The sequence below is a fragment of the Sceloporus occidentalis genome, unplaced genomic scaffold (assembly GCF_023333645.1).
Source record: "Sceloporus occidentalis isolate IW3139 unplaced genomic scaffold, rSceOcc1.0.p SCAF_58, whole genome shotgun sequence".
NCBI lineage: Eukaryota > Metazoa > Chordata > Lepidosauria > Squamata > Phrynosomatidae > Sceloporus > Sceloporus occidentalis.
The window spans coordinates 2225475-2248967 of NW_028317038.1; the positions used below are offsets into that span (position 1 = coordinate 2225475).

At 41.9% G+C, this 23493-nt stretch overlaps 1 protein-coding gene across 1 annotated transcript; it reads right to left on the bottom strand.

Annotated features, from left to right (window-relative positions):
• Positions 1–1161: 1161 nt before the first annotated feature.
• LOC149287622 (phosducin-like protein) lies at positions 1162–17257 on the bottom strand. The gene is made up of 3 exons (XM_089492668.1): positions 17104–17257; positions 11620–11801; positions 1162–1710 (listed from the first exon to the last, which is right to left on the bottom strand). The coding sequence occupies exons 1-3, from the start codon at positions 17255–17257 to the stop codon at positions 1162–1164; spliced, it is 885 nt and encodes a 294-aa protein (XP_089348794.1).
• Between the last annotated feature and the right edge of the window lie 6236 nt (positions 17258–23493).

Consider the following 23493-nt stretch of genomic DNA (forward strand, 5'->3'; position numbering starts at 1 on the left):
TCCTCCAATCAGGAAAATTGTTGTTCCCATAAACTCTGCACTTTTGCAGAAGTGCACCAGGAACGAAGACTGAACACACGGGGACAAGCGGAAAACAGCGGATAAGATAGGGAGACATGAGAGTAAGAAAGAACAGGACTGCCTCGGGAGTGAAGACTGAACTCACAAGGACAAGTGGAAGACAGAAGAAAGAAGACAGAACAAGGAGATACAAGAGAACAAGCAGAGCCACATAAAAAGGGGACAGGGGCAAAGAAGGGATCTGTGGATAAGATAGGTGGACACTGAAAATATCTAAAACCCGACGTTGTCCTGATTATAGGCCACACATGGTACATAGAATAGTCATCATGGCATTTATAAGCAAACATTTTTAACTATACCGAATATTGGTTACATTATGCATTAACCTGGAACCAGCATGTTTTTTTAATCTGGATTATGGATCAGTTTGTTCAGGTAATATCGGATTGATTTCTATGTAATAACATTTTACACTTCTAATAGCCCGTACATGTAGGGGCTTTGTCATTAAGGGGATAAAGAGCAAACAATAATGCAATTCATACATTTGTCCAGGGCTTCATAAAATCTGAAATATATTACCTTTATATACAATGAGCATCAAATACATCACATTAGTAAAATACACTAAGCAGGGTAAGGAACTATGGCTGCATTTTAGTCTATAAAAACAATTAAAATTTATGTTGCTTTTTAAATGTAACATCCATTGAAATGCTATGCACTAACACTGTAGCTCTTAAACTCACTCTATGACATCATCCACATCACAATTATTGTTTCATAAGACTACGGTCTCAAATATTTCATGTTTACATCTACTATGAAGGCATCTCTAAAAGTTTTTGGCACTTCAAAAAGTGAAGAAATGAATAATCACCCAATGCGTTCATATTTGTGCCAAAATTCCATGTTTTATTCATAACAGCTGTTATTGAAAATGAATACATACTATGACATCTTTAATAGTTGTATAGGATAAAAAAACACTCTAGTTTAATAAAACCAATTACACATTTATTGATCATTTTATCAATCTAAACAATATGTAGTCTTAAATATTAGGTCAAAAGGTAAACCGTATTCTAATTTAGATATGTTGTCAAGGAATTGTATTGTATACGCATTTCGTTATGCTTAGTCTATTTCTAAGTCGCTGTCATTGCTATAGCATTCAATGGTTGGATCACAAATAGAAGAGCGCACAACATCCTTTTCTGGTAGTAAACCACATTCGTGCAAGAATGCTTCAAGGTCAACAGCAAAGAAATCATCACCAAGTTGGTCTGTTATCCGAACAAAATTTCCTATTAATTCTCCTGCTTTATACACAAGCAATGCTGGAAGGGCATTCTCTGAGAATTTAGTGCTCGTGCCAAGAAGTGAACTTTTTACTCTACAAAATTTGACTCCAGGATATTCATTGGCCAGACAGATGATGCTGCCATTCATTGATTCAGAGCCACGGACATCGTCCTCATAAATAAGAATCATCACAAGAGTATTCTTATGTTCCTTATCAACGGTATCCAGAAATTCTTCACCGCTGCTAATATCGAAGACATATTTGAATAGTTGTGAGTGGCATAGCTGTTTCTTCATCTCCTCTATTCTTTGTTTTCTATATTGTTGTAAAAAGTCCTCATCATCTTCATCACTTCGCATGTTGTATTCCAGCATAGTTGTCTGCAATACAGTAATAAGGTCAGGAACCAAGTATCATGCACTTTTTTTTTTTTTTTTACAATTATGTATTTTAGCATGAATTATTTTTTTCAATTCAACTTGTAGCTCATCTCAATAAATGTTATTTTTTAGAAATACATACAAAGATATACAAGTAAGGTAACAATACATGTGTACTGTATCCATGGTCTCTATTAGCCAAGGTCTAGGCCTGCAACTAACAATTATTTTCCTAATCGATTAGTTGGCAGATAATTTTTTCGATCTCCCAGATATGCCTTATACCCCCAGATATGCCACTCCGCCCTCCCCAGATATGCCATATTTCCCCTTTATGCCTTATACCCCCTGATATGCCACTGTGCCCTCTAATAGGCCTTATACCCCCCATATGCCATAGGGCCCTCTGTATGCCTTATAACCCAGATATGCCACTCTGTCCCCGGATATGCCTTATACCCCTGATACACTGTTCCCCCCTGATATGCCTTATAACCCCCAATATGCCCCCCAGATATGCCTTATATCCCAGATATGCCCCTCAAATATGCCTTATAACCCCCTATATGCCACTGTGCCAGCTGATATGCCTTATACCCCCAGATATGCCACTGTGCCCCTGATATATCACCCCCCGACTTACTCCCCGTGCTCCAGACTCCTTGGTGTCTAGTAGGGGCAGCCGGCGAACGTCTGCCCAATGCGCGTAGACAACCTCTGCTGCTGGCCCGTAGTGGAGGTTGTCTGCACTCATCTCACAGGTACCCACCAACTGCCAAAGAGGAAGATCCAGGTCCAGTGCAGCGCTGCGGGGATCCTCCTCTCTGTCTCAGGTAGCCGGCGAATGTTGCGCAATGCGCGCAGACAACATCCACTGTGCTGGCCGATACTCCCACCGGGGCTTCTATGGTGGAGCACCGGAAGGTCACGTCACGCTGGTGCTCCATCATAGAAGCCCTGGACAGTAGCAGAGCGTCACACAGACACGCGCCGGCTGTCAGAGAAGATGATCCAGGTCCCCTGCAACGCTGCGGGGGACCTGGATCTTAGTGTTATTATCCGACCACTATCTGATGGCGGATTATAAAACAAAGGGTATTTTTCAGCATTTGCCCTGAAAAAACCCATATCTTATATTCGATAAAATCAATTCAACTAATCGATAATGAAATTCGTTGGCAACAATTTTCATTATCAATTGTTATCTATTTTATTGATTAGTTTATACATAGCAAAGACAGAAGTGATTTTTTGGGGTCAAATGGCCCGTTTTAGAGAGAAAAGTTCAGCTCATCAAGTCTGCCCATTTTTGCTGATGTAGAGGCTCAGACTTAATCAGTCCTCACCTTGTCTTAGATTCAGGATAACCATATGCTTATCGCATGCATTTTTAAGTTATTTAACTGAATTAGCATCTAGGAGGCAGTTCCATTTATCTATCACCCTCTCTGTAAAGTAAAGTTTCCTTACATCTAAGCCTCTGACCATTTAGTTTTAAATTATTACACATCTTGTTCTCCTCCTTTAATATTCCTCATGTACTTTGTTAAATCCTTTAAGTATTTTAATGTTTGTTACACCCCCCCTCTCTCATCTTTCCACCAAGCTATACAGATTAAGATCCCTTTTTTTCCATAATAATTCTATCTAGCAAACCATTTATTATTTCAGTGGCCTTTCTCTGAACTCTCTCCACTAGTCAACATTCTTCTAGAGATTAGGTCTCCAGAAATGTACACAATACTACAAGTGAAGTCTGTCCAGAGATCCATAAAGTAGCAGAACCAACTCGCTCTTTACACTACCAATGCCTGTAGCTATATCTATCATCAATTAAACACTACACAGAGCATGGGTTAAAGAAGAAAGTCACTGTCTTAAATATTTTCCTTGGTAGTAGGGGAAGATAATATTGGGCATTATTTTTGTGATTACTTCAGTTGGTGTAAATTTGGTCATTAATTAGTTTTAGCTTCCAAATGGTAGGATTAATTTTGCAGAAGGGAAGGAATGAACATTTAAAATAACATAATACCATTTTTGTTACAGTGAAGGAAAAAATTGTTTGATCCCCTGCTGATTTTGTACGTTTGCCCACTGACATGGTAGGTTTATTTGAACAGTGAGAGACAGAAGAACAAAGAAAAAATCCAGAGTAACGCATTTCAAATACATTATAAAATTGATTTGCATGAAATAAGTATTTGATCCCTTATCAATCAGCAAGATGTTTGGCTTCCAGGTGTCTTTTATGCAGGTAACAAAGGGAATGCTCCTAATCTCAGCTTGTTACCTGTATAAAAGACACCTGTCCACAGAAGCAATCAATCAGATTCCAAACTCTCCACCATGGCCAAGACTAAAGAGCTGTCCAAGGATGTCAGGGACAAGATTGTAGAGCTTGGCAATCAGTCTGGGGCTCCATGCAAAATCTCACCCGGTGGAGTTTCAATGATCATGAGAACAGTGAGGAATCAGCCTGAACTACACAGGAGGATCTTGTCAATAATCTCAAGGCAGCTGGGACCATAGTCCCCAAGAAAAAAAAATTGGTAACACACTGAAGGACCGAAATCCTGCAGCGCCCCAAAGGTACCCCTGCTCAAGAAAGCACATGAACAGGCCCGTCTGAAGTTTGCCAATGAACATCTGAATGATTCAGAGGAGAACTGGGTGAAAGTTTTGTGGTCAGATGAGACCAAAATCAAACTATTTGGCATCAACTCAACTCGCCATGTTCGTGGAAAGCTGCCTATGACCCCAGAACCATCCCCACCATCAAACATGGAGGTGGAAACATTATGCTTTTGGGTGTTAAGGGGACAGGACAACTTTACCTCATCAAAGGGGCGATGGATGTACTGTCAATCTTGGGTGAGAGCCTCCTTCCCTCAGCCAGGGCATTGAAAATGGGTTGTGGATGGATATTCCAGCATGACGATGACCCAAAACACACAGCCAAGGCAACAAAGGAGTGGCTCAAGAAGAAACACATTAAGATCCTGAAGTGGCCTAGCCAGTCTCCAGACCTTAATCTCATAGAAAGGTGAGGAGTGGGACAAAATCCTTCCTGAGATGTGTGCAAACCTGGTGGCCAACTACAAGAAACCTGACCTCTGTGATTGGCAACAGGGGTTTTGACACCAAGTAATAAGTCATGTTTTGCAAAGGGGTCAAATACTTATTTCAATTTATAACTTATTTGAAATGCGTTATTCTGGATTTTTGTTGTTGTTATTCTGTCTCTCACTGTTCAAATAAACCTACCATTAAAATTATAGACTGATCATGTCTTTGTCAGTGGGCAAACGTACAAAATAAGCAGGGGATCAAATATTTTTTTCCTTCACTGTAGATATACACAATTGTAAAATGTAGGATTTGGAAGAGTGGTAGGTTTGATTTAACACTTGAAAACACAGCAAGCAGAAACAATAAACACATGAATATGATAAATGTGGAATATTAGCAATATCTTTATAGAGCTACATTATTTAAAGCAATTACACAGCTGATTCACAGACTACCATGTAAAAGCAATGGAACGATCAGTGCTGTGAACTGAGTTGAAGCCAAGAGCAAGATGACATAGGTCACATCAGGGCTAGATAACAGACAAGTCATATACTAAAATATTATTTAAAAACATAGGAAAAAAATCCTATTTTCCAAGGCAACCTTTTATTCAGAGCTGTTCTTAGCACAAATCACCTGGGGACTCCATTCTTTGCCCAAAGCTGCAACAATTATTACACACGTTAAATGCTTGCCAAGGGCCAGGGTAATTGGCAGTATCTTTTTTTTTTTTTTTTTTTTAGAAGAGCATAATATTCAGACCTTTCTTTTTTCATTTATTAAGGTCATACACATAATACAGGCCAGGCACAATTCTGTCAGTGGTGAGTGTATATTCCCTCCTTTTTTGTAACTCCTTGTTTCGTTTGAGTATTTTTACTTTATATTAATTACCTTGATTATATTATTATATTTGAGTATGTATTTTTTGTTTTGTGTATAATTGTGATTATTATTTGTTCTTGTCCTTTTAAGGGATTTTTAACTAGTAAATTACATGTTTAGTGTATTTGATCATTTAACATTGTATTTTCTCTTTTAATAAACACTCATTTCCTTTTTTTTTTTTTAAATAACCACAGTTAGAAACAAAAATATTGCAAAAGGCATTAATCAAGTTAATCACTGGTTGCATGAATAAAACAGACCTGGAGTAAAGTAGATAAGAAGATTGAGACTTGGCATAAAACAGTAATATTAAAATAAATAAGTTTTGTTAACATTGATTTCTGTTATTTAATAACTGTTAGAAGGCTATTCAGGACCACACAAGTAGTCCAGCTGGAATGCAGGCCTTAACTTGTTTTAATATAAATAAAACATTTTTAAAAAGTGAATCACTAATTATATGACTTTTCAAGTTGGTTATCAGTCTGAGTTTCATATTCTGACATTAGAGATTCATATTTTGCACCTAAAAATAATAAAAGAGTAATCAAATAATGGCCAATCTTATGTCATTGGGTATTTTATATCAAACACCAACCAGATTAAAAGAGAGGGGAAAAAAAGTGAAAACAATGTACCAACTCTGAGAGAACACAAGGAGATTGGCAGTAAAGAGGAAAGAGTTGGTAACTTTGCTGGTGCAAGAATTATAAAATAAACATGAAGAAACCACAGATCAGGTAGCAGGCCTGACCTCAAAACATGTCACAGCTTGTTAGCAGCTTTACATGTGAAGAGTCACGACAAATCTCAGGTTTTTCTCTGTATGTTAACCCCTTCGCGACCTTTGCCGGTTCAGGACCGTCATGACATGAAGGTCACTAAATGACCTTTGACGGTCCTGAACCGTCAAAAAGTAAAATAAGCTTAGAAAGTGATCAACGATCACTTTCTTCGCTTAAACGGCGTTACTGTAATGCCTCGATGTCGAGGCATTCAGTAACGCCGAGATCGGCATCGCAGGCCATGTCTGGCCCCTCCCCGAGGCGTCAACAACCGCCATACATTGTATGGCGGCGGACGCCCGTTTTAAAAGCGTTTAGGAGGCGATCAACGATCGCCTCCTAAACCTAAATGGTGTCGCTGGAATGCCTCGATCAGGAGGCATCCAGCGACACCAAACACTTACCTCTGGGTGGGCTGTGACCGCTCCGGAGAGCGGTCACAGCCGCAGCTGCCGGTGTTCTTCGCCATCAACAAGATGGCGGCCGCCCTGTAAAAGCAACAAACAAGTTTTTAAAGTTCGCTAGATGGTCTAGAGAACTCTGGCTCCACTTGCAGGTTGAATACAGGTACTGCATTCAACCATGCAAGTCAATGGAGCCCAGCTTTCTAATCACAATGTGATTAGTAAAATATTAAAAAAAAAAAAAAAAAAAAAAAAATATATGGAAAAAATTAAAAGTGCTAACATTTAAAAATAATTATGCAGTGATGTCACTAGATGAACCATCCAGCAAAATGTGTAAAAAAAAAATATAAAAAAAAAAGTATTAAAAAAATAAAATAAAAAAATAAAGTTTATTATTTTGAGCAAGTGCTAAAATTTCTCAAAAATCAAAGAGTTAAAATAAAAGCACTTCAAATACCCAAGGGGTGTCTAATATATAAAAAAATGGCTGATGGGGTAAATTGGAGTGGCTGAGCTCAAAGATAGGGCATAGGTACAGACTTTCCAAAATGGACAAAAAAAGCGCACTTCCCAAATGTGGCATTTTAAATCTCAAACAACACGACAAATCCATGCATGTTGGGTATCACTGCACTCAGGAGATGTTCCTGAACACACATTGGGGTGTTGTTTGACAGTGGCATATACCAGGACCTGTATATCTATAACTAAAGTACAATTTGTGTGAAAAAAAATTACTATTACAAAGTTTGACAAAGTGTAGTTGTATAATTGGTGCATGGAAAGGGTTAAAATAACAGCATTTGGAATACCCTGGGGTGTCTAGTTTTCAAAAATATATGGTTTGAATGGGTTAAATTGAGTTAACCGGCTTCAAAGATGTTCCAAAGAGGAGATGGAGGCAGAATGACCAGATTTGTTAAAAAAGATTTGGAAATCATAAAACGCTGCTTGTACTTATTGCCCTATAACTTACAAAAAACAGCAAAAAAACATAAAAACATTGGGTATTTCTAAACTCAGGACAAGTAGTAGAATCTATTTAGCTAGTTTTTTTACTTGCTTTTTTAGGTGAGTAAAAGATTTTTCAAATAAAAGTCATAAAATGTGGTTTTTTTTCAATTTTTCACCATGTTTTTTTTATTTTTTTTTATAGTAAATAAGATGATACGATCAAAATAATGGTATCTGAAGAAAGCCCATCTTGTCCTGAAAAAAAAATATATAACTTATGTGGGTACACTAAATGGGTGAGGAGAAAATTACAGCTGAACACAAGCACCACAAAAGTATTAAAACAGCCTCGGTCCCACAGGGTACAAAACGAAAAATGAGCCCGGTCCTTAAGGGGTTAAGGCTGTGCAAGACTGACCACAAACAAATATGGGTGGTGAGGAAGAGTTGGATGAAGAGGGGATAGGAATGTATACATTTGGCAAACAACTGTAAAACTAAATAATCACACAAGAATAAATACATATTTGGTGTTTTCTGATAAATTCCGCATAAAGATTAACCCCTTAAGGACCGGGCTCATTTTTCGTTTTGTACCCTGTGGGACCGAGGCTGTTTTGACACTTTTGTGGTGCTTGTGTTCAGCTGTAATTTTCTCCTCACCCATTTAGTGTACCCACATAAGTTATATATTGTTTGTTTCAGGACAAGATGGGCTTTCTTCAGATACCATTATTTTGATCGTATCATCTTATTTACTATAAAAAAAAATAAAAAAACATGGTGAAAAGTTGAAAAAAAAACACATTTTATGACTTTTATTTGAAAAATCTTTTACTCACCTAAAAAAGCAAGTAAAAAAACTAGCTAAATAGATTCTACTACTTGTCCTGAGTTTAGAAATACCCAATGTTTTTATGTTTTTTTGCTGTTTTTTGTAAGTTATAGGGCAATAAGTACAAGCAGCGTTTTATGATTTCCAAATCTTTTTTAACAAATCTGGTCAGTCTGCCTCCATCTCCTCTTTGGAACATCTTTGAAGCCGGTTAACTCAATTTAACCCATTCAAACCATATATTTTTGAAAACAAGACACCCCAGGGTATTCCAAATGCTGTTATTTTAACCCTTTCCATGCACCAATTATACAACTACACTTTGTCAAACTTTGTAATAGTAATTTTTTTTATTTTTTTTTCCACACAAATTGTACTTTAGTTATAGATATACAGGTGCTGGTATATGTCACTGTCAAACAACACCCCAATATGTGTTCAGCAACATCTCCTGAGTACAGCGATACCCCACATGCATGGGTTTGTCAGATTGTTTGGCTGGTAAAAGGCTACTTTTGGGGCATGCGTAATTCAGGTGGTCATTTGGTCATTGTGCCTCCCTCTCCTCTTTGGAATATCTTTGAAGCCGGTTAACTCAATTTAACCCATTCAAACCATATATTTTTGAAAACTAGACACCCCAGGGTATTCCAAATGCTGTTATTTTAACCCTTTCCATGCACCAATTATAGAACTACACTTTGTCAAACTTTGTAATAGTAATTATTTATTTATTTTTTTCACACAAATTGTACTTTAGTTATAGATATACAGGTCCTGGTATATGCCACTGTCAAACAACACGCCAATGTGTGTTCAGGAACATCTCCTGAGTGCAGTGATACCCGACATGCATGGGTTTGTCGGGTTGTTTCAGATTTAAAATGCCACATTTGGGAAGTGCGCTTTTTTTCGCCATTTTGGTCAGTCTGTACCTATGCCCTATCTTTGAGCTAGGCCACTCCAATTTACCCCATCAGCCATTTTTTTTATATATTAGACACCCCTTGGGTATTTGAAGTGCTTTTATTTTAACTCTTTGTTGAGATTTTTGAGAAATTTTAGCACTTGCTCAAAATAATAAACTTTATTTTTTAATTTTATTTTATTTTTTTAATACTTTTTTTATATTTTTTTTTACACATTTTGCTGGTACTGGATGGTTCATCTAGTGACATCACTGCATAATTATTTTTAAATGTTAGCACATTTTTTTTAAAATTTTTTTTCCATTTTTTATTTATTTTTATTTTTTTGAATATTTTACTAATCACATAGTGATTAGAAAGCTGGGCTCCATTGACTTGCATGGTTGAATGCAGTACCTGTATTCAACCAGCAAGTGGAGCCAGTTCTCTAGAGGGTCTGGAGACCCTCTAGCGAACTTTTTCGTCTTTATTGTTTTATTTCCCGGGCCGCCGCCATCTTGCTTGATGGCGAAGATCACCGGCAGCGGCGGCTGTGACCGCTCTCCGGAGTGGTCACAGCCCACCCAGAGGTAAGTGTTTGGTGTCGCTGGATGCCTCCTGATCGAGGCATTCCAGCGACACCATTTAAGTTTAGGAGGCGATCGTTGATCGCCTCCTAAACGCTTTTAAAACGGGCGTCCGCCGCCATACAATGTATGGCGGCTGTTGACGCCCCGGGGAGGGGCCAGACATGGCCCCCGATGCCGATCTCGGCCTTGCTGAATGCCTCGACATCGAGGCATTGCAGCAAGGCCGTTTAAGCGAAGAAAGTGATCCTTGATCACTTTCTAAGCTTATTTAATTTTTTGACGGTTCAGGACCGTCAAAGGTCATTTAGTGACCTTCTTGTTATGACGGTCCTGAACCGGCAAAGGTCGCGAAGGGGTTAAAATATCAAGTAACAAATGTTGATAGATGCATGCTGTATCATTGTATATACACTGGTAAACTAGATACATGTATTAGGAACACAACAATCTCCCAGGGATTACTGATCCAAATCCAAAGAAACAAAGTATATTTTTTTCCAAAAGAAAAATGTGTCAAAAGACTACCTCATACCCAGGTTTCATCAAGGGTCATTCAATCCAAAGTAATTTAATATGCATTCCTTGCTAGTGGGTCAATTTAACAGAAAGGCAATGCATTCTTTGAAAATAAAATATATTCCCCAACTCTTATCACAAATATATCTTGCGTATGCATTGGTATACAAGCTGGCATACTATTAAATTTACATTTATATGGCTTCACCACACACTAATGTAAGATAAAACCACCTCACACAGGTTATAGCTTTATTTATTTAAATAACTGCCAAAATGGGCCACTTATTTAGTTATTTTGACCCTTACGAAAAATTACTGCAGTTTTTCTGAAGTAATATTGCAGTTTTTTGGACATGAAAAAACTGCAATACTGCACTTTTACTGCAGTATTACTGCATTTGTACTTCACTGTACTGCAGTATTACTGCACATTTACCGCACTTTTTTTTTTATATTGCAAACCTGCAGTTGTACTTCAATGTACTGTAGCTTTATTGCATTTGTACTTCCGTACAAAAATAACTGCAGTAAAACTGCAGTACAGTGAAGTACAAATGCAGTACAACTGCAGTAAATGTGCAGTAATACTGCAGTAAAACTGCAGTATTGCAGTTTTTTCATGTCCAAAAAACTGCAGTATTACTTCAGAAAAACTGCAGTAATTTTTTTGTAAGGGGACTGCTCCCTCTTCCAGGCTTAAACAAAATACCACAACGAAGGCTATAATAATTCAAGTGAACCAAAATCATATAACTGTGTGTCATCAGTTTAAGCAGACTGTTTGTCTATTATTCTGACTTAGGTGGAGACCATATCAAATTTAGTTACCAATGTATGAAAAAATCCAGGTCATTCCAAAGGGTTCATCAAGTTATCTGCCAGTTTTACATAATCACACTACACTGTGATATTAGAAACATTTACAACAGGCTAAAGAATATATACTACCTTTCCGTGTATTTTTTCTTCAAGCTCTTTCTGTTTTTGCTTGTCCTTTTGTTCATCAAGCTGAGACTTACAAGTCACTGATAACTTTTTAATAAGTTGCTCCATTTCTTTTTGTTGCTCTTGATTTTGCTCTGTTTCCAACTGTTTATAACGACGCCAATCATGAAGGACTCCTTTAGGACCTTAAATACAGATGAACCAAAACACAAAAAAATGATATGCAATACTAAAATATATGTTTGTAACAGTTTACAGAGTTGGACATGTCACCTATGTTTTTCTAAGGATGAATCTGTTATGCTTCCCTTTCAAAAAATACAGCAATATATATTTTCTCAAACACATTTCAACTTTCACTCTGTATGTCTTGTGTTTACAGCACAAAAGAGAAAAGGGAGAGAGAGCGAGCGAGCGAGAAAAGGGAGAGAGAGCGAGCGAGCGAGAAAAGGGAGAGAGAGCGAGCGAGCGAGAAAAGGGAGAGAGAGCGAGCGAGCGAGAAAAGGGAGAGAGAGCGAGCGAGCGAGAAAAGGGAGAGAGAGCGAGCGAGAAAAGGGAGAGCGAGCGAGCGAGAAAAGGGAGAGCGAGCGAGCGAGAAAAGGGAGAGCGAGCGAGCGAGAAAAGGGAGTGCGAGCGAGCGAGAAAAGGGAGAGAGCGAGCGAGAAAAGGGAGAGAGAGCGAGCGAGCGAGCAAAGGGAGAGCGAGCGAGCGAGCAAAGGGAGAGCGAGCGAGCGAGCAAAGGGAGAGCGAGCGAGCAAAGGGAGAGCGAGCGAGCAAAGGGAGAGCGAGCGAGCAAAGGGAGAGAGCGAGCGAGCAAAGGGAGAGAGCGAGCGAGCAAAGGGAGAGAGCGAGCGAGAAAAGGGAGAGAGCGAGCGAGAAAAGGGAGAGAGCGAGCGAGAAAAGGGAGAGAGCGAGCGAGAAAAGGGAGAGAGCGAGCGAGAAAAGGGAGAGAGCGAGCGAGAAAAGGGAGAGAGAGAGCGAGCGAGAAAAGGGAGAGAGAGAGCGAGCGAGAAAAGGGAGAGAGAGAGCGAGCGAGAAAAGGGAGAGAGCGAGCGAGCGAGAAAAGGGAGAGAGAGCGAGCGAGAAAAGGGAGAGAGAGAGCGAGCGAGAAAAGGGAGAGAGAGAGCGAGCGAGAAAAGGGAGAGAGAGCGAGAAAAGGGAGAGAGAGCGAGAGAAAAGGGAGAGAGAGCGAGCGAGAAAAGGGAGAGAGAGCGAGCGAGAAAAGGGAGAGAGAGCGAGCGAGAAAAGGGAGAGAGAGCGAGCGAGAAAAGGGAGAGAAAGGGAGAGAGAGAAAAGGGAGAGAGAGCGAGAGAGAGAAAAGGGAGAGAGAGCGAGTGAGAAAAGGGAGAGAGAGCGAGAGAGAGAAAAGGGAGAGAGAGACAGCGAGCGAGAAAAGGGAGAGAGCGAGCGAGAAAAGGGAGAGAGAGAGCGAGCGAGAAAAGGGAGAGAGAGAGCGAGCGAGAAAAGGGAGAGAGCGAGCGAGCGAGAAAAGGGAGAGAGAGCGAGCGAGAAAAGGGAGAGAGAGCGAGCGAGAAAAGGGAGAGAGAGAGCGAGCGAGAAAAGGGAGAGAGAGAGCGAGCGAGAAAAGGGAGAGAGAGCGAGAAAAGGGAGAGAGAGCGAGCGAGAAAAGGGAGAGAGAGCGAGCGAGAAAAGGGAGAGAGAGCGAGCGAGAAAAGGGAGAGAGAGCGAGCGAGAAAAGGGAGAGAGAGCGAGCGAGAAAAGGGAGAGAGAGCGAGCGAGAAAAGGGAGAGAGAGCGAGAGAGAAAAGGGAGAGAGAGCGAGAGAGAGAAAAGGGAGAGAGAGCGAGAGAGAGAAAAGGGAGAGAGAGCGAGTGAGAAAAGGGAGAGAGAGCGAGAGAGAGAAAAGGGAGAGAGAGACAGCGAGCGAGAAAAGGGAGAGAGTGAGAGAGAGAGAGCGAGAAAAAAAGTGGGAGCGAAAAAAAGAGGGAAAGTGTGTACATTGTAATGACGAGTATTTACGCTAGTTGGGGGGTGGGGGGATGAAAGAAAACCAAAGTGTTAAAAAGTCTTTATCAGTAGATATACAGTATATGTACACTTGGGCTCTAAGGTCTGAATAATCAATCACTGTTTTTGTTCGATCACTTTTAAATTAGTTGATATTTATCACTCATGAATATGCTTTTTTACACCGATACAAATCAAACGTGTCTCTTTTTGTTAAATTGGCATTTATATGAATATCCTCTTGACACACCACTTGGTGCTTCTATTAGTGCTCCTGTTAGGGCCTTTGAAGAAGGGCATCAATTGAAATATGTTTCTTTTTGTGTTGATTTTCACAAGAATAAACAGAACAGCAGGAGAGAAAGAAAGGAGGAAGTGATATTTGCATAAACTCAAAACACCTGCACATACAGATTGTGTGTCAGAATACACTCCCAGGGTGTATCTGGTAAATCCACATCAAGAGGAATATAGATACTGAACCCTCAGCCTGCATATGCCACACGCAAAGGGATGTGTAGAGGTGTAAAGAAGTAAAGTGAGTTGAGGTGTCACTCTATGGGGTTCCCGGTCTCAGTAAGCGATTGAATGATTAAGATGAGGTGAACTACAGCCCAGTGACCCAAGTAGCTGAATGGCTGGTACTGGTCTGAAGCTTACTTAACCAACTCCTTCACTGCTCTAGTCTCCTCTACCCTGTCCACCCAGTCCCTAATTGTTGGAGTCATATACATTTTTCAGTATAAGAGTACTAGTTTTGCAGCATTAAAAAGGTGAACAGTGACTGAAATATCTATTCTAACGGTCAAAGGAGCTCAATGAAGTAATTTGGGTTAAAGTGTTCTCCTGAGTGCTGAAAAGAGTTGAATATTTCAATGGGGAAAGTACAACGTACGCTATATAGTTTTTTAAACCAAATCATTTTCATCCAGAGCAAGACCTAAAATAAACCACACCTTCAGAAGACCAGTATATCAAGCTAACATGTTTATGGAATACAACAGCATCCGCATCCACAATTTAAGCCCAAATGAACCAGAATCTTCCTACCCAGTGTCATGGTTCCACTACATGCCAGGACTGTCTGCCTTATGCTAGTTATTGTTATGTGCATTAGCACCCTTTGGTGGTCACTCTAACAGGTTTTGGGATCTCTGGTTACAGTTTGATGGTGTCAGCTGGGCCTCGTTGACCTCATCAGCTGGTGCAACCCAGCCCTGTGACTTTGTCATTGGCCCCTGAACTAACAGCAGCATCTGGTCCATATCATGCTGTGGGCCTCGGCGCCCTGTCCGAGAGCCATTTGGACTTTGCTATTCATCTGTCCTAGTCACATCAGAGTCCTTGGTATCCCCTGCATCTTGGTCCTCCCTGACTTCCTTGCCCTGGTCGTGACACCCAGTAAGCAAAAGCATTTTTAAAGACAACCGGCGAAATGCAGTGGGAGAGTATTGCCTCTACACCACATCTTCCTTGACAAAAAGTTAAGCCTACATGCTTAGCATTGGGCAAGTAATAGAGAAATTTCAAAGTAGAAGCCTGGAAAAAAAATCTGTTGACTAAGTTTTGGTTGTAATTGCTGTCACATGAGAGGCTAATACCATTGTGTGTAAAAATGTCAACATGGTGGAGGATATATTTAGGTGTGGGGATGTTTTGCATGCTCTGGAGTTGGTGACTTGCAAAACTACATATGACCAAAGAGAACTACGACTCTATTTTGCAGAGGCATGGCATCTTTTTCCCACCACAATCACTAGACCTAGACACCACTGACATTTTTGTAAACGCTTGAAAAGGAAAAAAGTGGAACACTCTCGGAGCTGCTCTAAAGAAGTGCTAGATTAATGGATTGCATAATTCTGCAAACACTTATTGACCAGACAGTTTTAAAATAGCCATTAAGGCAAATGGAGGTCATACCGAATAGGTTTTTTGATTTTAATTATGTACTGACAATGTACTGAGAAATTGCCTACCGACTGTTTATGGGAAACTTACACATTGTGCTTCTGTGGTGTTCTGTCTGGATATTTGAACAGATGCATGGATAACAATTTATAACAACAGTCAATGTTCTCAAAAATGTTCACATTTTGTGTATTAGCTTAAAAGAGACACTGCAACCAAGCGGACTGGTTTCCGAATGGATAGTCAGGATTATGCAGAATCGCCCTAAATTGCTAAATGCAATGCAGGAGATGCATTTGGCTGAATGCATCCTTCAGCACGTGATGTACTTGCCTCAAATCAGATCCAACATTGGCTCTAAACCCTAGGACAGGGGCGTCCAAATGCGGCCCGCGGCACCTCGAGGTGTGGCCCTACGTGAGATCGGCAGCCAGTGCAACCAGGATCACAAGAGCCCTGCTACTTGCCTGTGGGAGGGTCTTTTGTACTGCACAGAGGAAGCGGAACCCAGCAGAGTTCACGTGACATCACATGACTCTGCTCCAGTCCTGCTTCCTCTGTGCAGTACAAGAGAACGCAGAGGGAGGCCGTGCCCCCTGCTGAAGTTTGTGAGCGGCATCGAGAGAGCTGCAGTGCAGGTAAGGTGGTGGGGGAGGTTGTTTGAATGAGTATGCGTGATTGAGGGAATTAATCTGTAAATGAATGAGTATATGAATGAATGAGTGTGTGATAGTATGGATGTGTAAGTGCTGGAACCTAGGCATGATGGGACTGTGATCGCTGTTAGCAATCACACTCCTATCATGCCAAGTCAGCCAGTACATGCTGAAACCTGGTTAGCTGCCCCCCTTGTGTATTGATGCTGCCAGCAGTTTGGAGTCTGCACATCACTTACAGCCACCCTGTACCAGCATGTACTGGATGACTTGGCATGATAGGAGTGTGATTGCTAGCAGCAATCACAGTCCCATCATGCCTAGGTTCCAGCATTTACTGGTTGCCTGGGTATAAAAGGAGCTGTTAGCAATCACACCCCTATCATGCCAAGTCATATTGTTTAATTTTTTTGTCCAATTGTGGTGTGTTAATTACTTTTAATAAAAATGTGGTTAACACACCAAAATTGGACAAAAAATACAATAACAATATTAATTTACATATGATTGTTGACAGCAACCACACTCCTATCATGCCCAGCCAACCAGTACATGATGGAATCTGGGTATGCCTGAGATTGATGTTATTTATATATATATATATATATATATATATATATATATATATATATAACATTGTTATTAACATTTGTGTACAATTTTGGTGTGTAACTTACTTTTATTAACAGTGTGGGATTTTGTTATTTTTAAATGTGGGGGAGTCGTTTTCGGTTTCGGCTAAGTGAACAGCTGCAAATTCTGAATGCATATTGAAGTACTCCCAGTGTATTAGTGTTACTCACAGAGTACATTGTTATGCATTTGTCTCCGGTCTCTTTAACAAAGGAATACATTATGCAAAAACTTTAAATTGCATGATAAGCTTTTGCACTATTCATATCAAGACTGGGTGGTTCTTAAAGGCGGTTGCAGTTATGTTCATTCCATGTTACCTGTATTGATCACACCCTCCTCTCTATCCCCATCAGAGTGTCTGATAGAGCCATTTTGCGTTTTGCGATCCTGCTCGCTGTCCTCGTCATCACTACTGCTGCTGTAGTAATACTGACACTTCTCTCCCAATAATTTATCGTCAAGGGTGGTCATTATGTCCTGAGAAACGCACACAAACAATACATTATATCTATAGCAAGCAGAGGGAACCTGTATTCGTGCACACATATTTACAGTTCATACACAGACTACACAGATTTATTTTACATAGCGATATGGATTCCCCTAAAAAAAAAAGCCAGCATGCACGTGCAACGCCTTCACAATACCCAGTAAATGATACATATCGTATTATGTACTCTAGATACGACCAACGACTATATTATTGTGCATACACACAGTACACTGTAGATCATCAGAATAAAAGACCCAGAAACATACCAAGCGTTCCACGGAGAGAATACCAGCACAATGACAGCACTACGCAACCGCGCGCCTCATTGGTTAATTCCGATACAGAAATTTGTTTCGTGGCCGTCCATTGGTTGCAATGTTCTACTTCCTGTTTACAAGGGTTTGCCCGGTTTACCAGTAATTTGACGTCATCGAAAAATCTTTGGTTAAACTGGTTGGCTGTCTCAGTAACGTAACCTTAGTCTTTGTGTAAAACAACAGGAAAACACATATACTTATGGTAGGGAGCGATTATGTAATCAGCTACTGTGAGATGTAATTTTTTTAGGGCTGGGGTTCCGAGGTGTACAGATTCAGTCTTTAGCTATATGAACTACATCCCTCAACACCCTATTTTAATGATTTTTTTCTTAAACTATTTTTGGCCATATACAGTGAGCATACATACGGTGTGTACATTTTTAGGGATGTAGACATAAAAAAACTATTTATCTCCGGATTATTTATTGTTTGTATTGCTTTTGTGAGTAAACCTTTAGAATTCCACATATACTCGAAACTAAATGTTTATATGGATTTTTATTTGATTATAAATTGTGATTGAGGGTATTTCACTCCCTTTTTTGTAATTCAGCGGTTTGATTTCCTTTTTAGTGTCCTGACGCAAAGTATATATTTGGGGTTTATTTAAGGGCAAATAGAGTTATAGTTTTTATATGCATACATATAAAACAATATTTGCTCTGAGATATAAGAAATTTTGGTTTTTTTGTACAATCTTGCTAATGATTTCTTTTACGGGATAGACTGCATATTAAACCAATTATGTTTGAAACAAGCTTGCTTGGAAATGTAGCTGCTGTGGCCTCTCCTCAAGTGGCCTCCTTAACTTATAAGGAGGCCACTTGGGGAGAGGCCACAGGAGCTATATTTCCAAGCTCTGTATGAATATCCCATATTTAATTTGAAGCCCTCATCTCCTGCTGTTACCCCTATTTTCCACCTGGTATGACTATCCCATATTTCATTTGAACTCTTCATCTCCTGCTATTACCCCTGTATTCCACCTGGTATGAATATCCCATATTTCATTTGAAGCCCTCATCTCCTGCTGTTACCCCTGTTTTCCACCTGGTATGACTATCCCATATTTCATTTGAACCCTTCATCTCCTGCTGTTACCCCTGTTTTCCACCTGGTATGATTATCCCATATTTCATTTGAACTCTTCATCTCCTGCTGTTACCCCTCTTTTCCACCTGGTATTTCTCTATCCTGCCTGTCTCCATACCCTGCTGCTATCATAGGGTTATATTTGGTGCCCTCTAGTCTACCTTAATTGCATTTGTTAGCCCCCTGTATTCAGATTGAAATAGATTAAATAACACGATACCTTCACTTTTCCTCACATTGAGTTTTGTCCTTTGCAGTGACTAGAAATTCAGGAGGGGGTTTTATCATCGAGATAAATAAAAATTACAAAGTTCTATTTATCCCTACAGTAAGTAAAGTGCCAGGAAACAGATAACCAAATACACACCAGGACAGGCTCTGCCACACCGACACCCAAACACACAAACCAGGACAGGCTCTGCCACACTGACACCCAGACAAACAAACCAGGACAGGCTCTGTCACCGACACCCAAACACACACACACCAGGACAGGCTCTGCCACCCACACCCAAACACACACACCAGGACAGGCTCTGCCTCACCAACAGCCAAACACACACACACCAGGACAGGCTCTGCCACCGACACCCAAACACACACACACCAGGACAGGCTCTGCCACACTGACACCCAGACAAACACACCAGGACAGGCTCTGCCACCGACACCCAAACACACACACACCAGGACAGGCTCTGCCACCGACACCCAAACACACACACCAGGACAGGCTCTGCCTCACCAACAGCCAAACACACACACACACCAGGACAGGCTCTGCCACCGACACCCAAACACACACACACCAGGACAGGCTCTGCCACCGACACCCAAACACACACACCAGGACAGGCTCTGCCTCACCAACAGCCAAACACACACACACACCAGGACAGGCTCTGCCACACCGACACCCAAACACACACACACCAGGACAGGCTCTGCCACCGACAACCAAACACACACACACCAGGACAGGCTCTGCCACACTGACACCCAGACAAACACACCAGGACAGGCTCTGCCACCGACACCCAAACACACGCACCAGGACAGGCTCTGCCACCGACACCCAAACACACACACCAGGACAGGCTCTGCCTCACCAACAGCCAAACACACACACACACACCAGGACAGGCTCTGACACCCAAACACACACACTAGGCAAGGCTCTGCCACACTGACACCCAGACAAACACCCCAGGACAGACTCTGCCATACTGACACCCAGACACACACACCAGGACAGGCTCTGCCATACTGACACCCAGACACACACACCAGGACAGACTCTACCACAGTGACCCCCAAACACACACACACACACACACCAGGACAGGCTCAGCCACATCAGGATGGGATAAGCTACTAAGAGCATAAAAAAATGCTTTCCACATTGCTGCTTGTTGTGTGTTTGCCCCCTTTGTGTATCTGTGCCCCCATCCAGGCCCCTTTGTGCATTTTGCCCCAACACACCCCTGTGATGCCCCCAGCCAGCCCCCCTCCCTTGTGTTTTGATGCCCCCCTTTTGTACTGGTTAATTGTAATGCCCCCCATACCCATGTGTATTACCCCCCCCTTTGTGTATAGATTGTCCTAACCACCCTGTTGTGTAGTTATGTCCCCAGCCACCCTCTAGGGGCATGAATATGTCTCTCCATGACTCCATCCATCCGTCTATCACCTCAATTATTTATTTATTTTAAAATACTTACTTTTTCTGCTGGCTTTCTTCCAGTGACGTGCTCTTCTCCTTTGAGATCTTCTCCTTGTCACGCGGTGACGAGCAACTGTTCTGCGTGAGCCCGCCCCCTTGAGCGTCACCGCGCATCTTCAAGGGGGCCGGCTGTTTTACAGCTGTTTTAAAACCGGTAGCAAAGTGCCGCCTGGGGCAATTGCCCCAGTCTGCTCCATGGTAGGCCGGCCCTGCATCTGCCTCCTGTATGCAATCACCTTATCTGACCACTTGTGAGGAAGCCCTATATATTCCTAGACCTCACTTGGAAACAAGCTTGCTTGGAAATGTGGCTGCTGTGGCCTCTCCCCCAATGGCCTCCTTATAAGTGGCTATGTAAGGTTTAAACGGGAGGGAAACGACATACCAGTTACCACTGCAGAAAGCGGCTACAACACCATCGGAAGCAGATCAATACATCCCCATCCAAGCAGCCCCCTCCTATTGTCTCACTTCCCCCTCAGCCACCTACTAGATTGTAAGCTCACAAGAGCTGGGCCCTCTTCTTTGTACCAGTTTGTTATTTTATGTGTTTTTGTATGTGAAATTGTTCTACTGACTGTAACAGCGCTGTGGAATCTGCCGGTGCTTTATAAATAAATGTAATGTTCAGCAACATAACCCAAGTACAGTGATACCAGGCATACATAGGTATTTACGTTTTGAAGTTACACTGCTCAACTTCATACTATACAAAATGTGATTGTTTTATATTTATAGTTGTATAGTACATCGTGTTTTGGATATACCGTATTGGCTCGAATATAGGCCGCACTTTTTCCCCCCACTTTAAGTCTTTAAAGTGGGGGTGCGGCCTATAATCGGGGTCTAGCGCCCGACGCCCGGGACATGCAGTTCCGGGCGCCGGGCAGGCAGCAGGCTTAGGATACAGATCCCCCGCAGCAGTGCAGGGGACCCGTATCCTACTCTCTGATACGCTCAGACAGCCTCCCCTGCCAGCACTTCCCACGGGGGGAGTGCTGGCACGGGAGATTGTCTAAGCGCATCGTGCAGACGTTCACCAGCAGCGGTGAACGTCCGCACGATGCGTTTTACCTCTGCCCCCAAGACTTACCAGAGCAGACTCCCGGGTGTCTTGCGGGGCCGGCGGGGGACACCTACGCAATACGCGTATACAACTTTCGGTGCCGGCACATCCGCTGAGTCCCGGCACCGGAAGTTGTATACGCGTATTGCGTAGATGTCCCCCGCCGGCCCCGCAAGACACCCGGGAGTCTGCTCTGGTAAGTCGGGAGGGGGGGCAGAGTGGCAGCATATCTCGGGGGGGAGGAGGAGGAGGATAGTGGCAGCATATCTCGGGGGGAGGAGTAGGAGGACAGTGGCAGCATATCTCGGGGGGGGACAGAGTGGCAGCATATCTCAGGTGGGGGAGAGTGGCAGCATATCTATTAAAAAAAAATTTTCTTTAAAAAAGCACCAAACTTTTAGGGTGCGGCCTATACACGGGGGCGGCCTATATCCGAGCCAATACGGTATTTACTTTGTTTTCATTTAATTTTTTTTCTATACAAGATTTTATCAAGGGAAAAACTTATTTCAATGCATGGATCTGGAACCCTACACTTTGGTCAGGAAGCAAGGCCCTTACCACAGTATGTGTGATCCTTGCGGCAACTATGTATTCTGGTCTAAGGTGGATGATCCCTGCCAAACAATACAGGAGCAGGTTGCCATATAGGCAAATAGTTTCAGCTCGCTTGGCTCAGTTGCAATTCATGGACTAACTTTTAATTAGCCATACTAAATTGTTCTTTCCACTAGCCAGAACAGAAATGTTTTTTTTTCATTCTGGCTACAGGAACATATGTCCTCCTAGATTAGATTAGTCACTTCTTCTGTCATCTGTTCCAGCAGTTGGATCACAATAAATGTCATAAATTTGAATGTCCTTTTCCAGTAACTGGAACGTAACAGCTATTCCTACTTTTTTTTAACAAAACCTGTAGTATATTAAAGGTGCTGCTTCATCCATTTTTAGTAACATTTTGTGTATTTCATTTTTTTTGTTCGGAATACTGTTTGTATTCCAATATAAATCCATCTTAACTATTATGGCCTCTTGGAGTACTTCTGCAAAAGGGGCAAAACAGCCTTCCACAAAACAGCCTCTCCCACATCCTCCCAATCAGGGGAGTGTGCCTGTAGGCTACACACTTTAACTAAAGTGCTCAGAGAGGCCTGGTTAATGGAGCTGGGAGAGCTGGCTGAAGAAAGAACACAGAAGAACAAGAAGAGAGAAGAAGCTGAGCTGTGGGAAACGGTCTGCAGAGAAGGTAAGAAGACATTGAGAGCCAATTTCGCTCATAAATACCGATCTGAAGTTGCTGGCTAAGATACTTGCGCTTAGGCTCCAGCCCCTGATTCCCTCCCTTGTCCACCTTGACCAGGTTGGCTTTGTTCCTGGTAGGGAGGCACGGGATAATACGATTCGTCTACTTAATCTCATGTTTTGCTATCTATGGACACGGAAAAGGCCTTTGACAGGGTGGCCTGGCCCTTCTTATTTGCGGTGTTGGCTAAGGCGGGTCTTGGGCCCATTTACTTGTCCCTTGTTAGGTCCCTGTACACCAATCCGTCGGCCCAGGTTAGGGTGAATGGTGTCCTGTCGGGCCGGGTCGCCCTGTCGAATGGCACCCGTCAGGGATGCCCCCTGTCCCCTTTATTATTCATATTGTCCATGGAGCCGTTGCTTACTGCTATACATCTTAACCCCAACATCTTGGGCTTGCGGATAGAGGGCGTTGATCATAAAGTTTTGGCCTATGCAGATGATGTGCTCTGCTTCTTACAAGATCCACCTACGTCCATTTCCCACCTGCTCGCTGAATTGCGTGCATTCCAGACCCTTTTTAATTATAAGATAAACCTTCAAAAATCAGACGTCCTGGGGCTTCATGTAGACGAATCGATTCACGCCCGCTGTACTACTTCCTTTCCCTTTCATTGGCGTTCCGATAATATTAAATATCTGGGTCTTTTTATTTCCCCTGACCTTTCCGAACTCGCCTCTCTTAATTTCATCAGGCTTCTCCGCTCCATT

Coding starts and splice junctions, on each gene's coding strand:
- LOC149287622 (XM_089492668.1), bottom strand. CDS start 17,257: ATGACCACCCTTGACGATAAATTATTGGGAGAGAAGTGTCAGTATTAC. Junction 11,802..17,103: donor GGAGGGTGTGATCAATACAG/GTAACATGGAAT, acceptor TCTGTATTTAAG/GTCCTAAAGGAGTCCTTCAT. Junction 1,711..11,619: donor AAGAAAAAATACACGGAAAG/GTAGTATATATT, acceptor ACTGTATTGCAG/ACAACTATGCTGGAATACAA.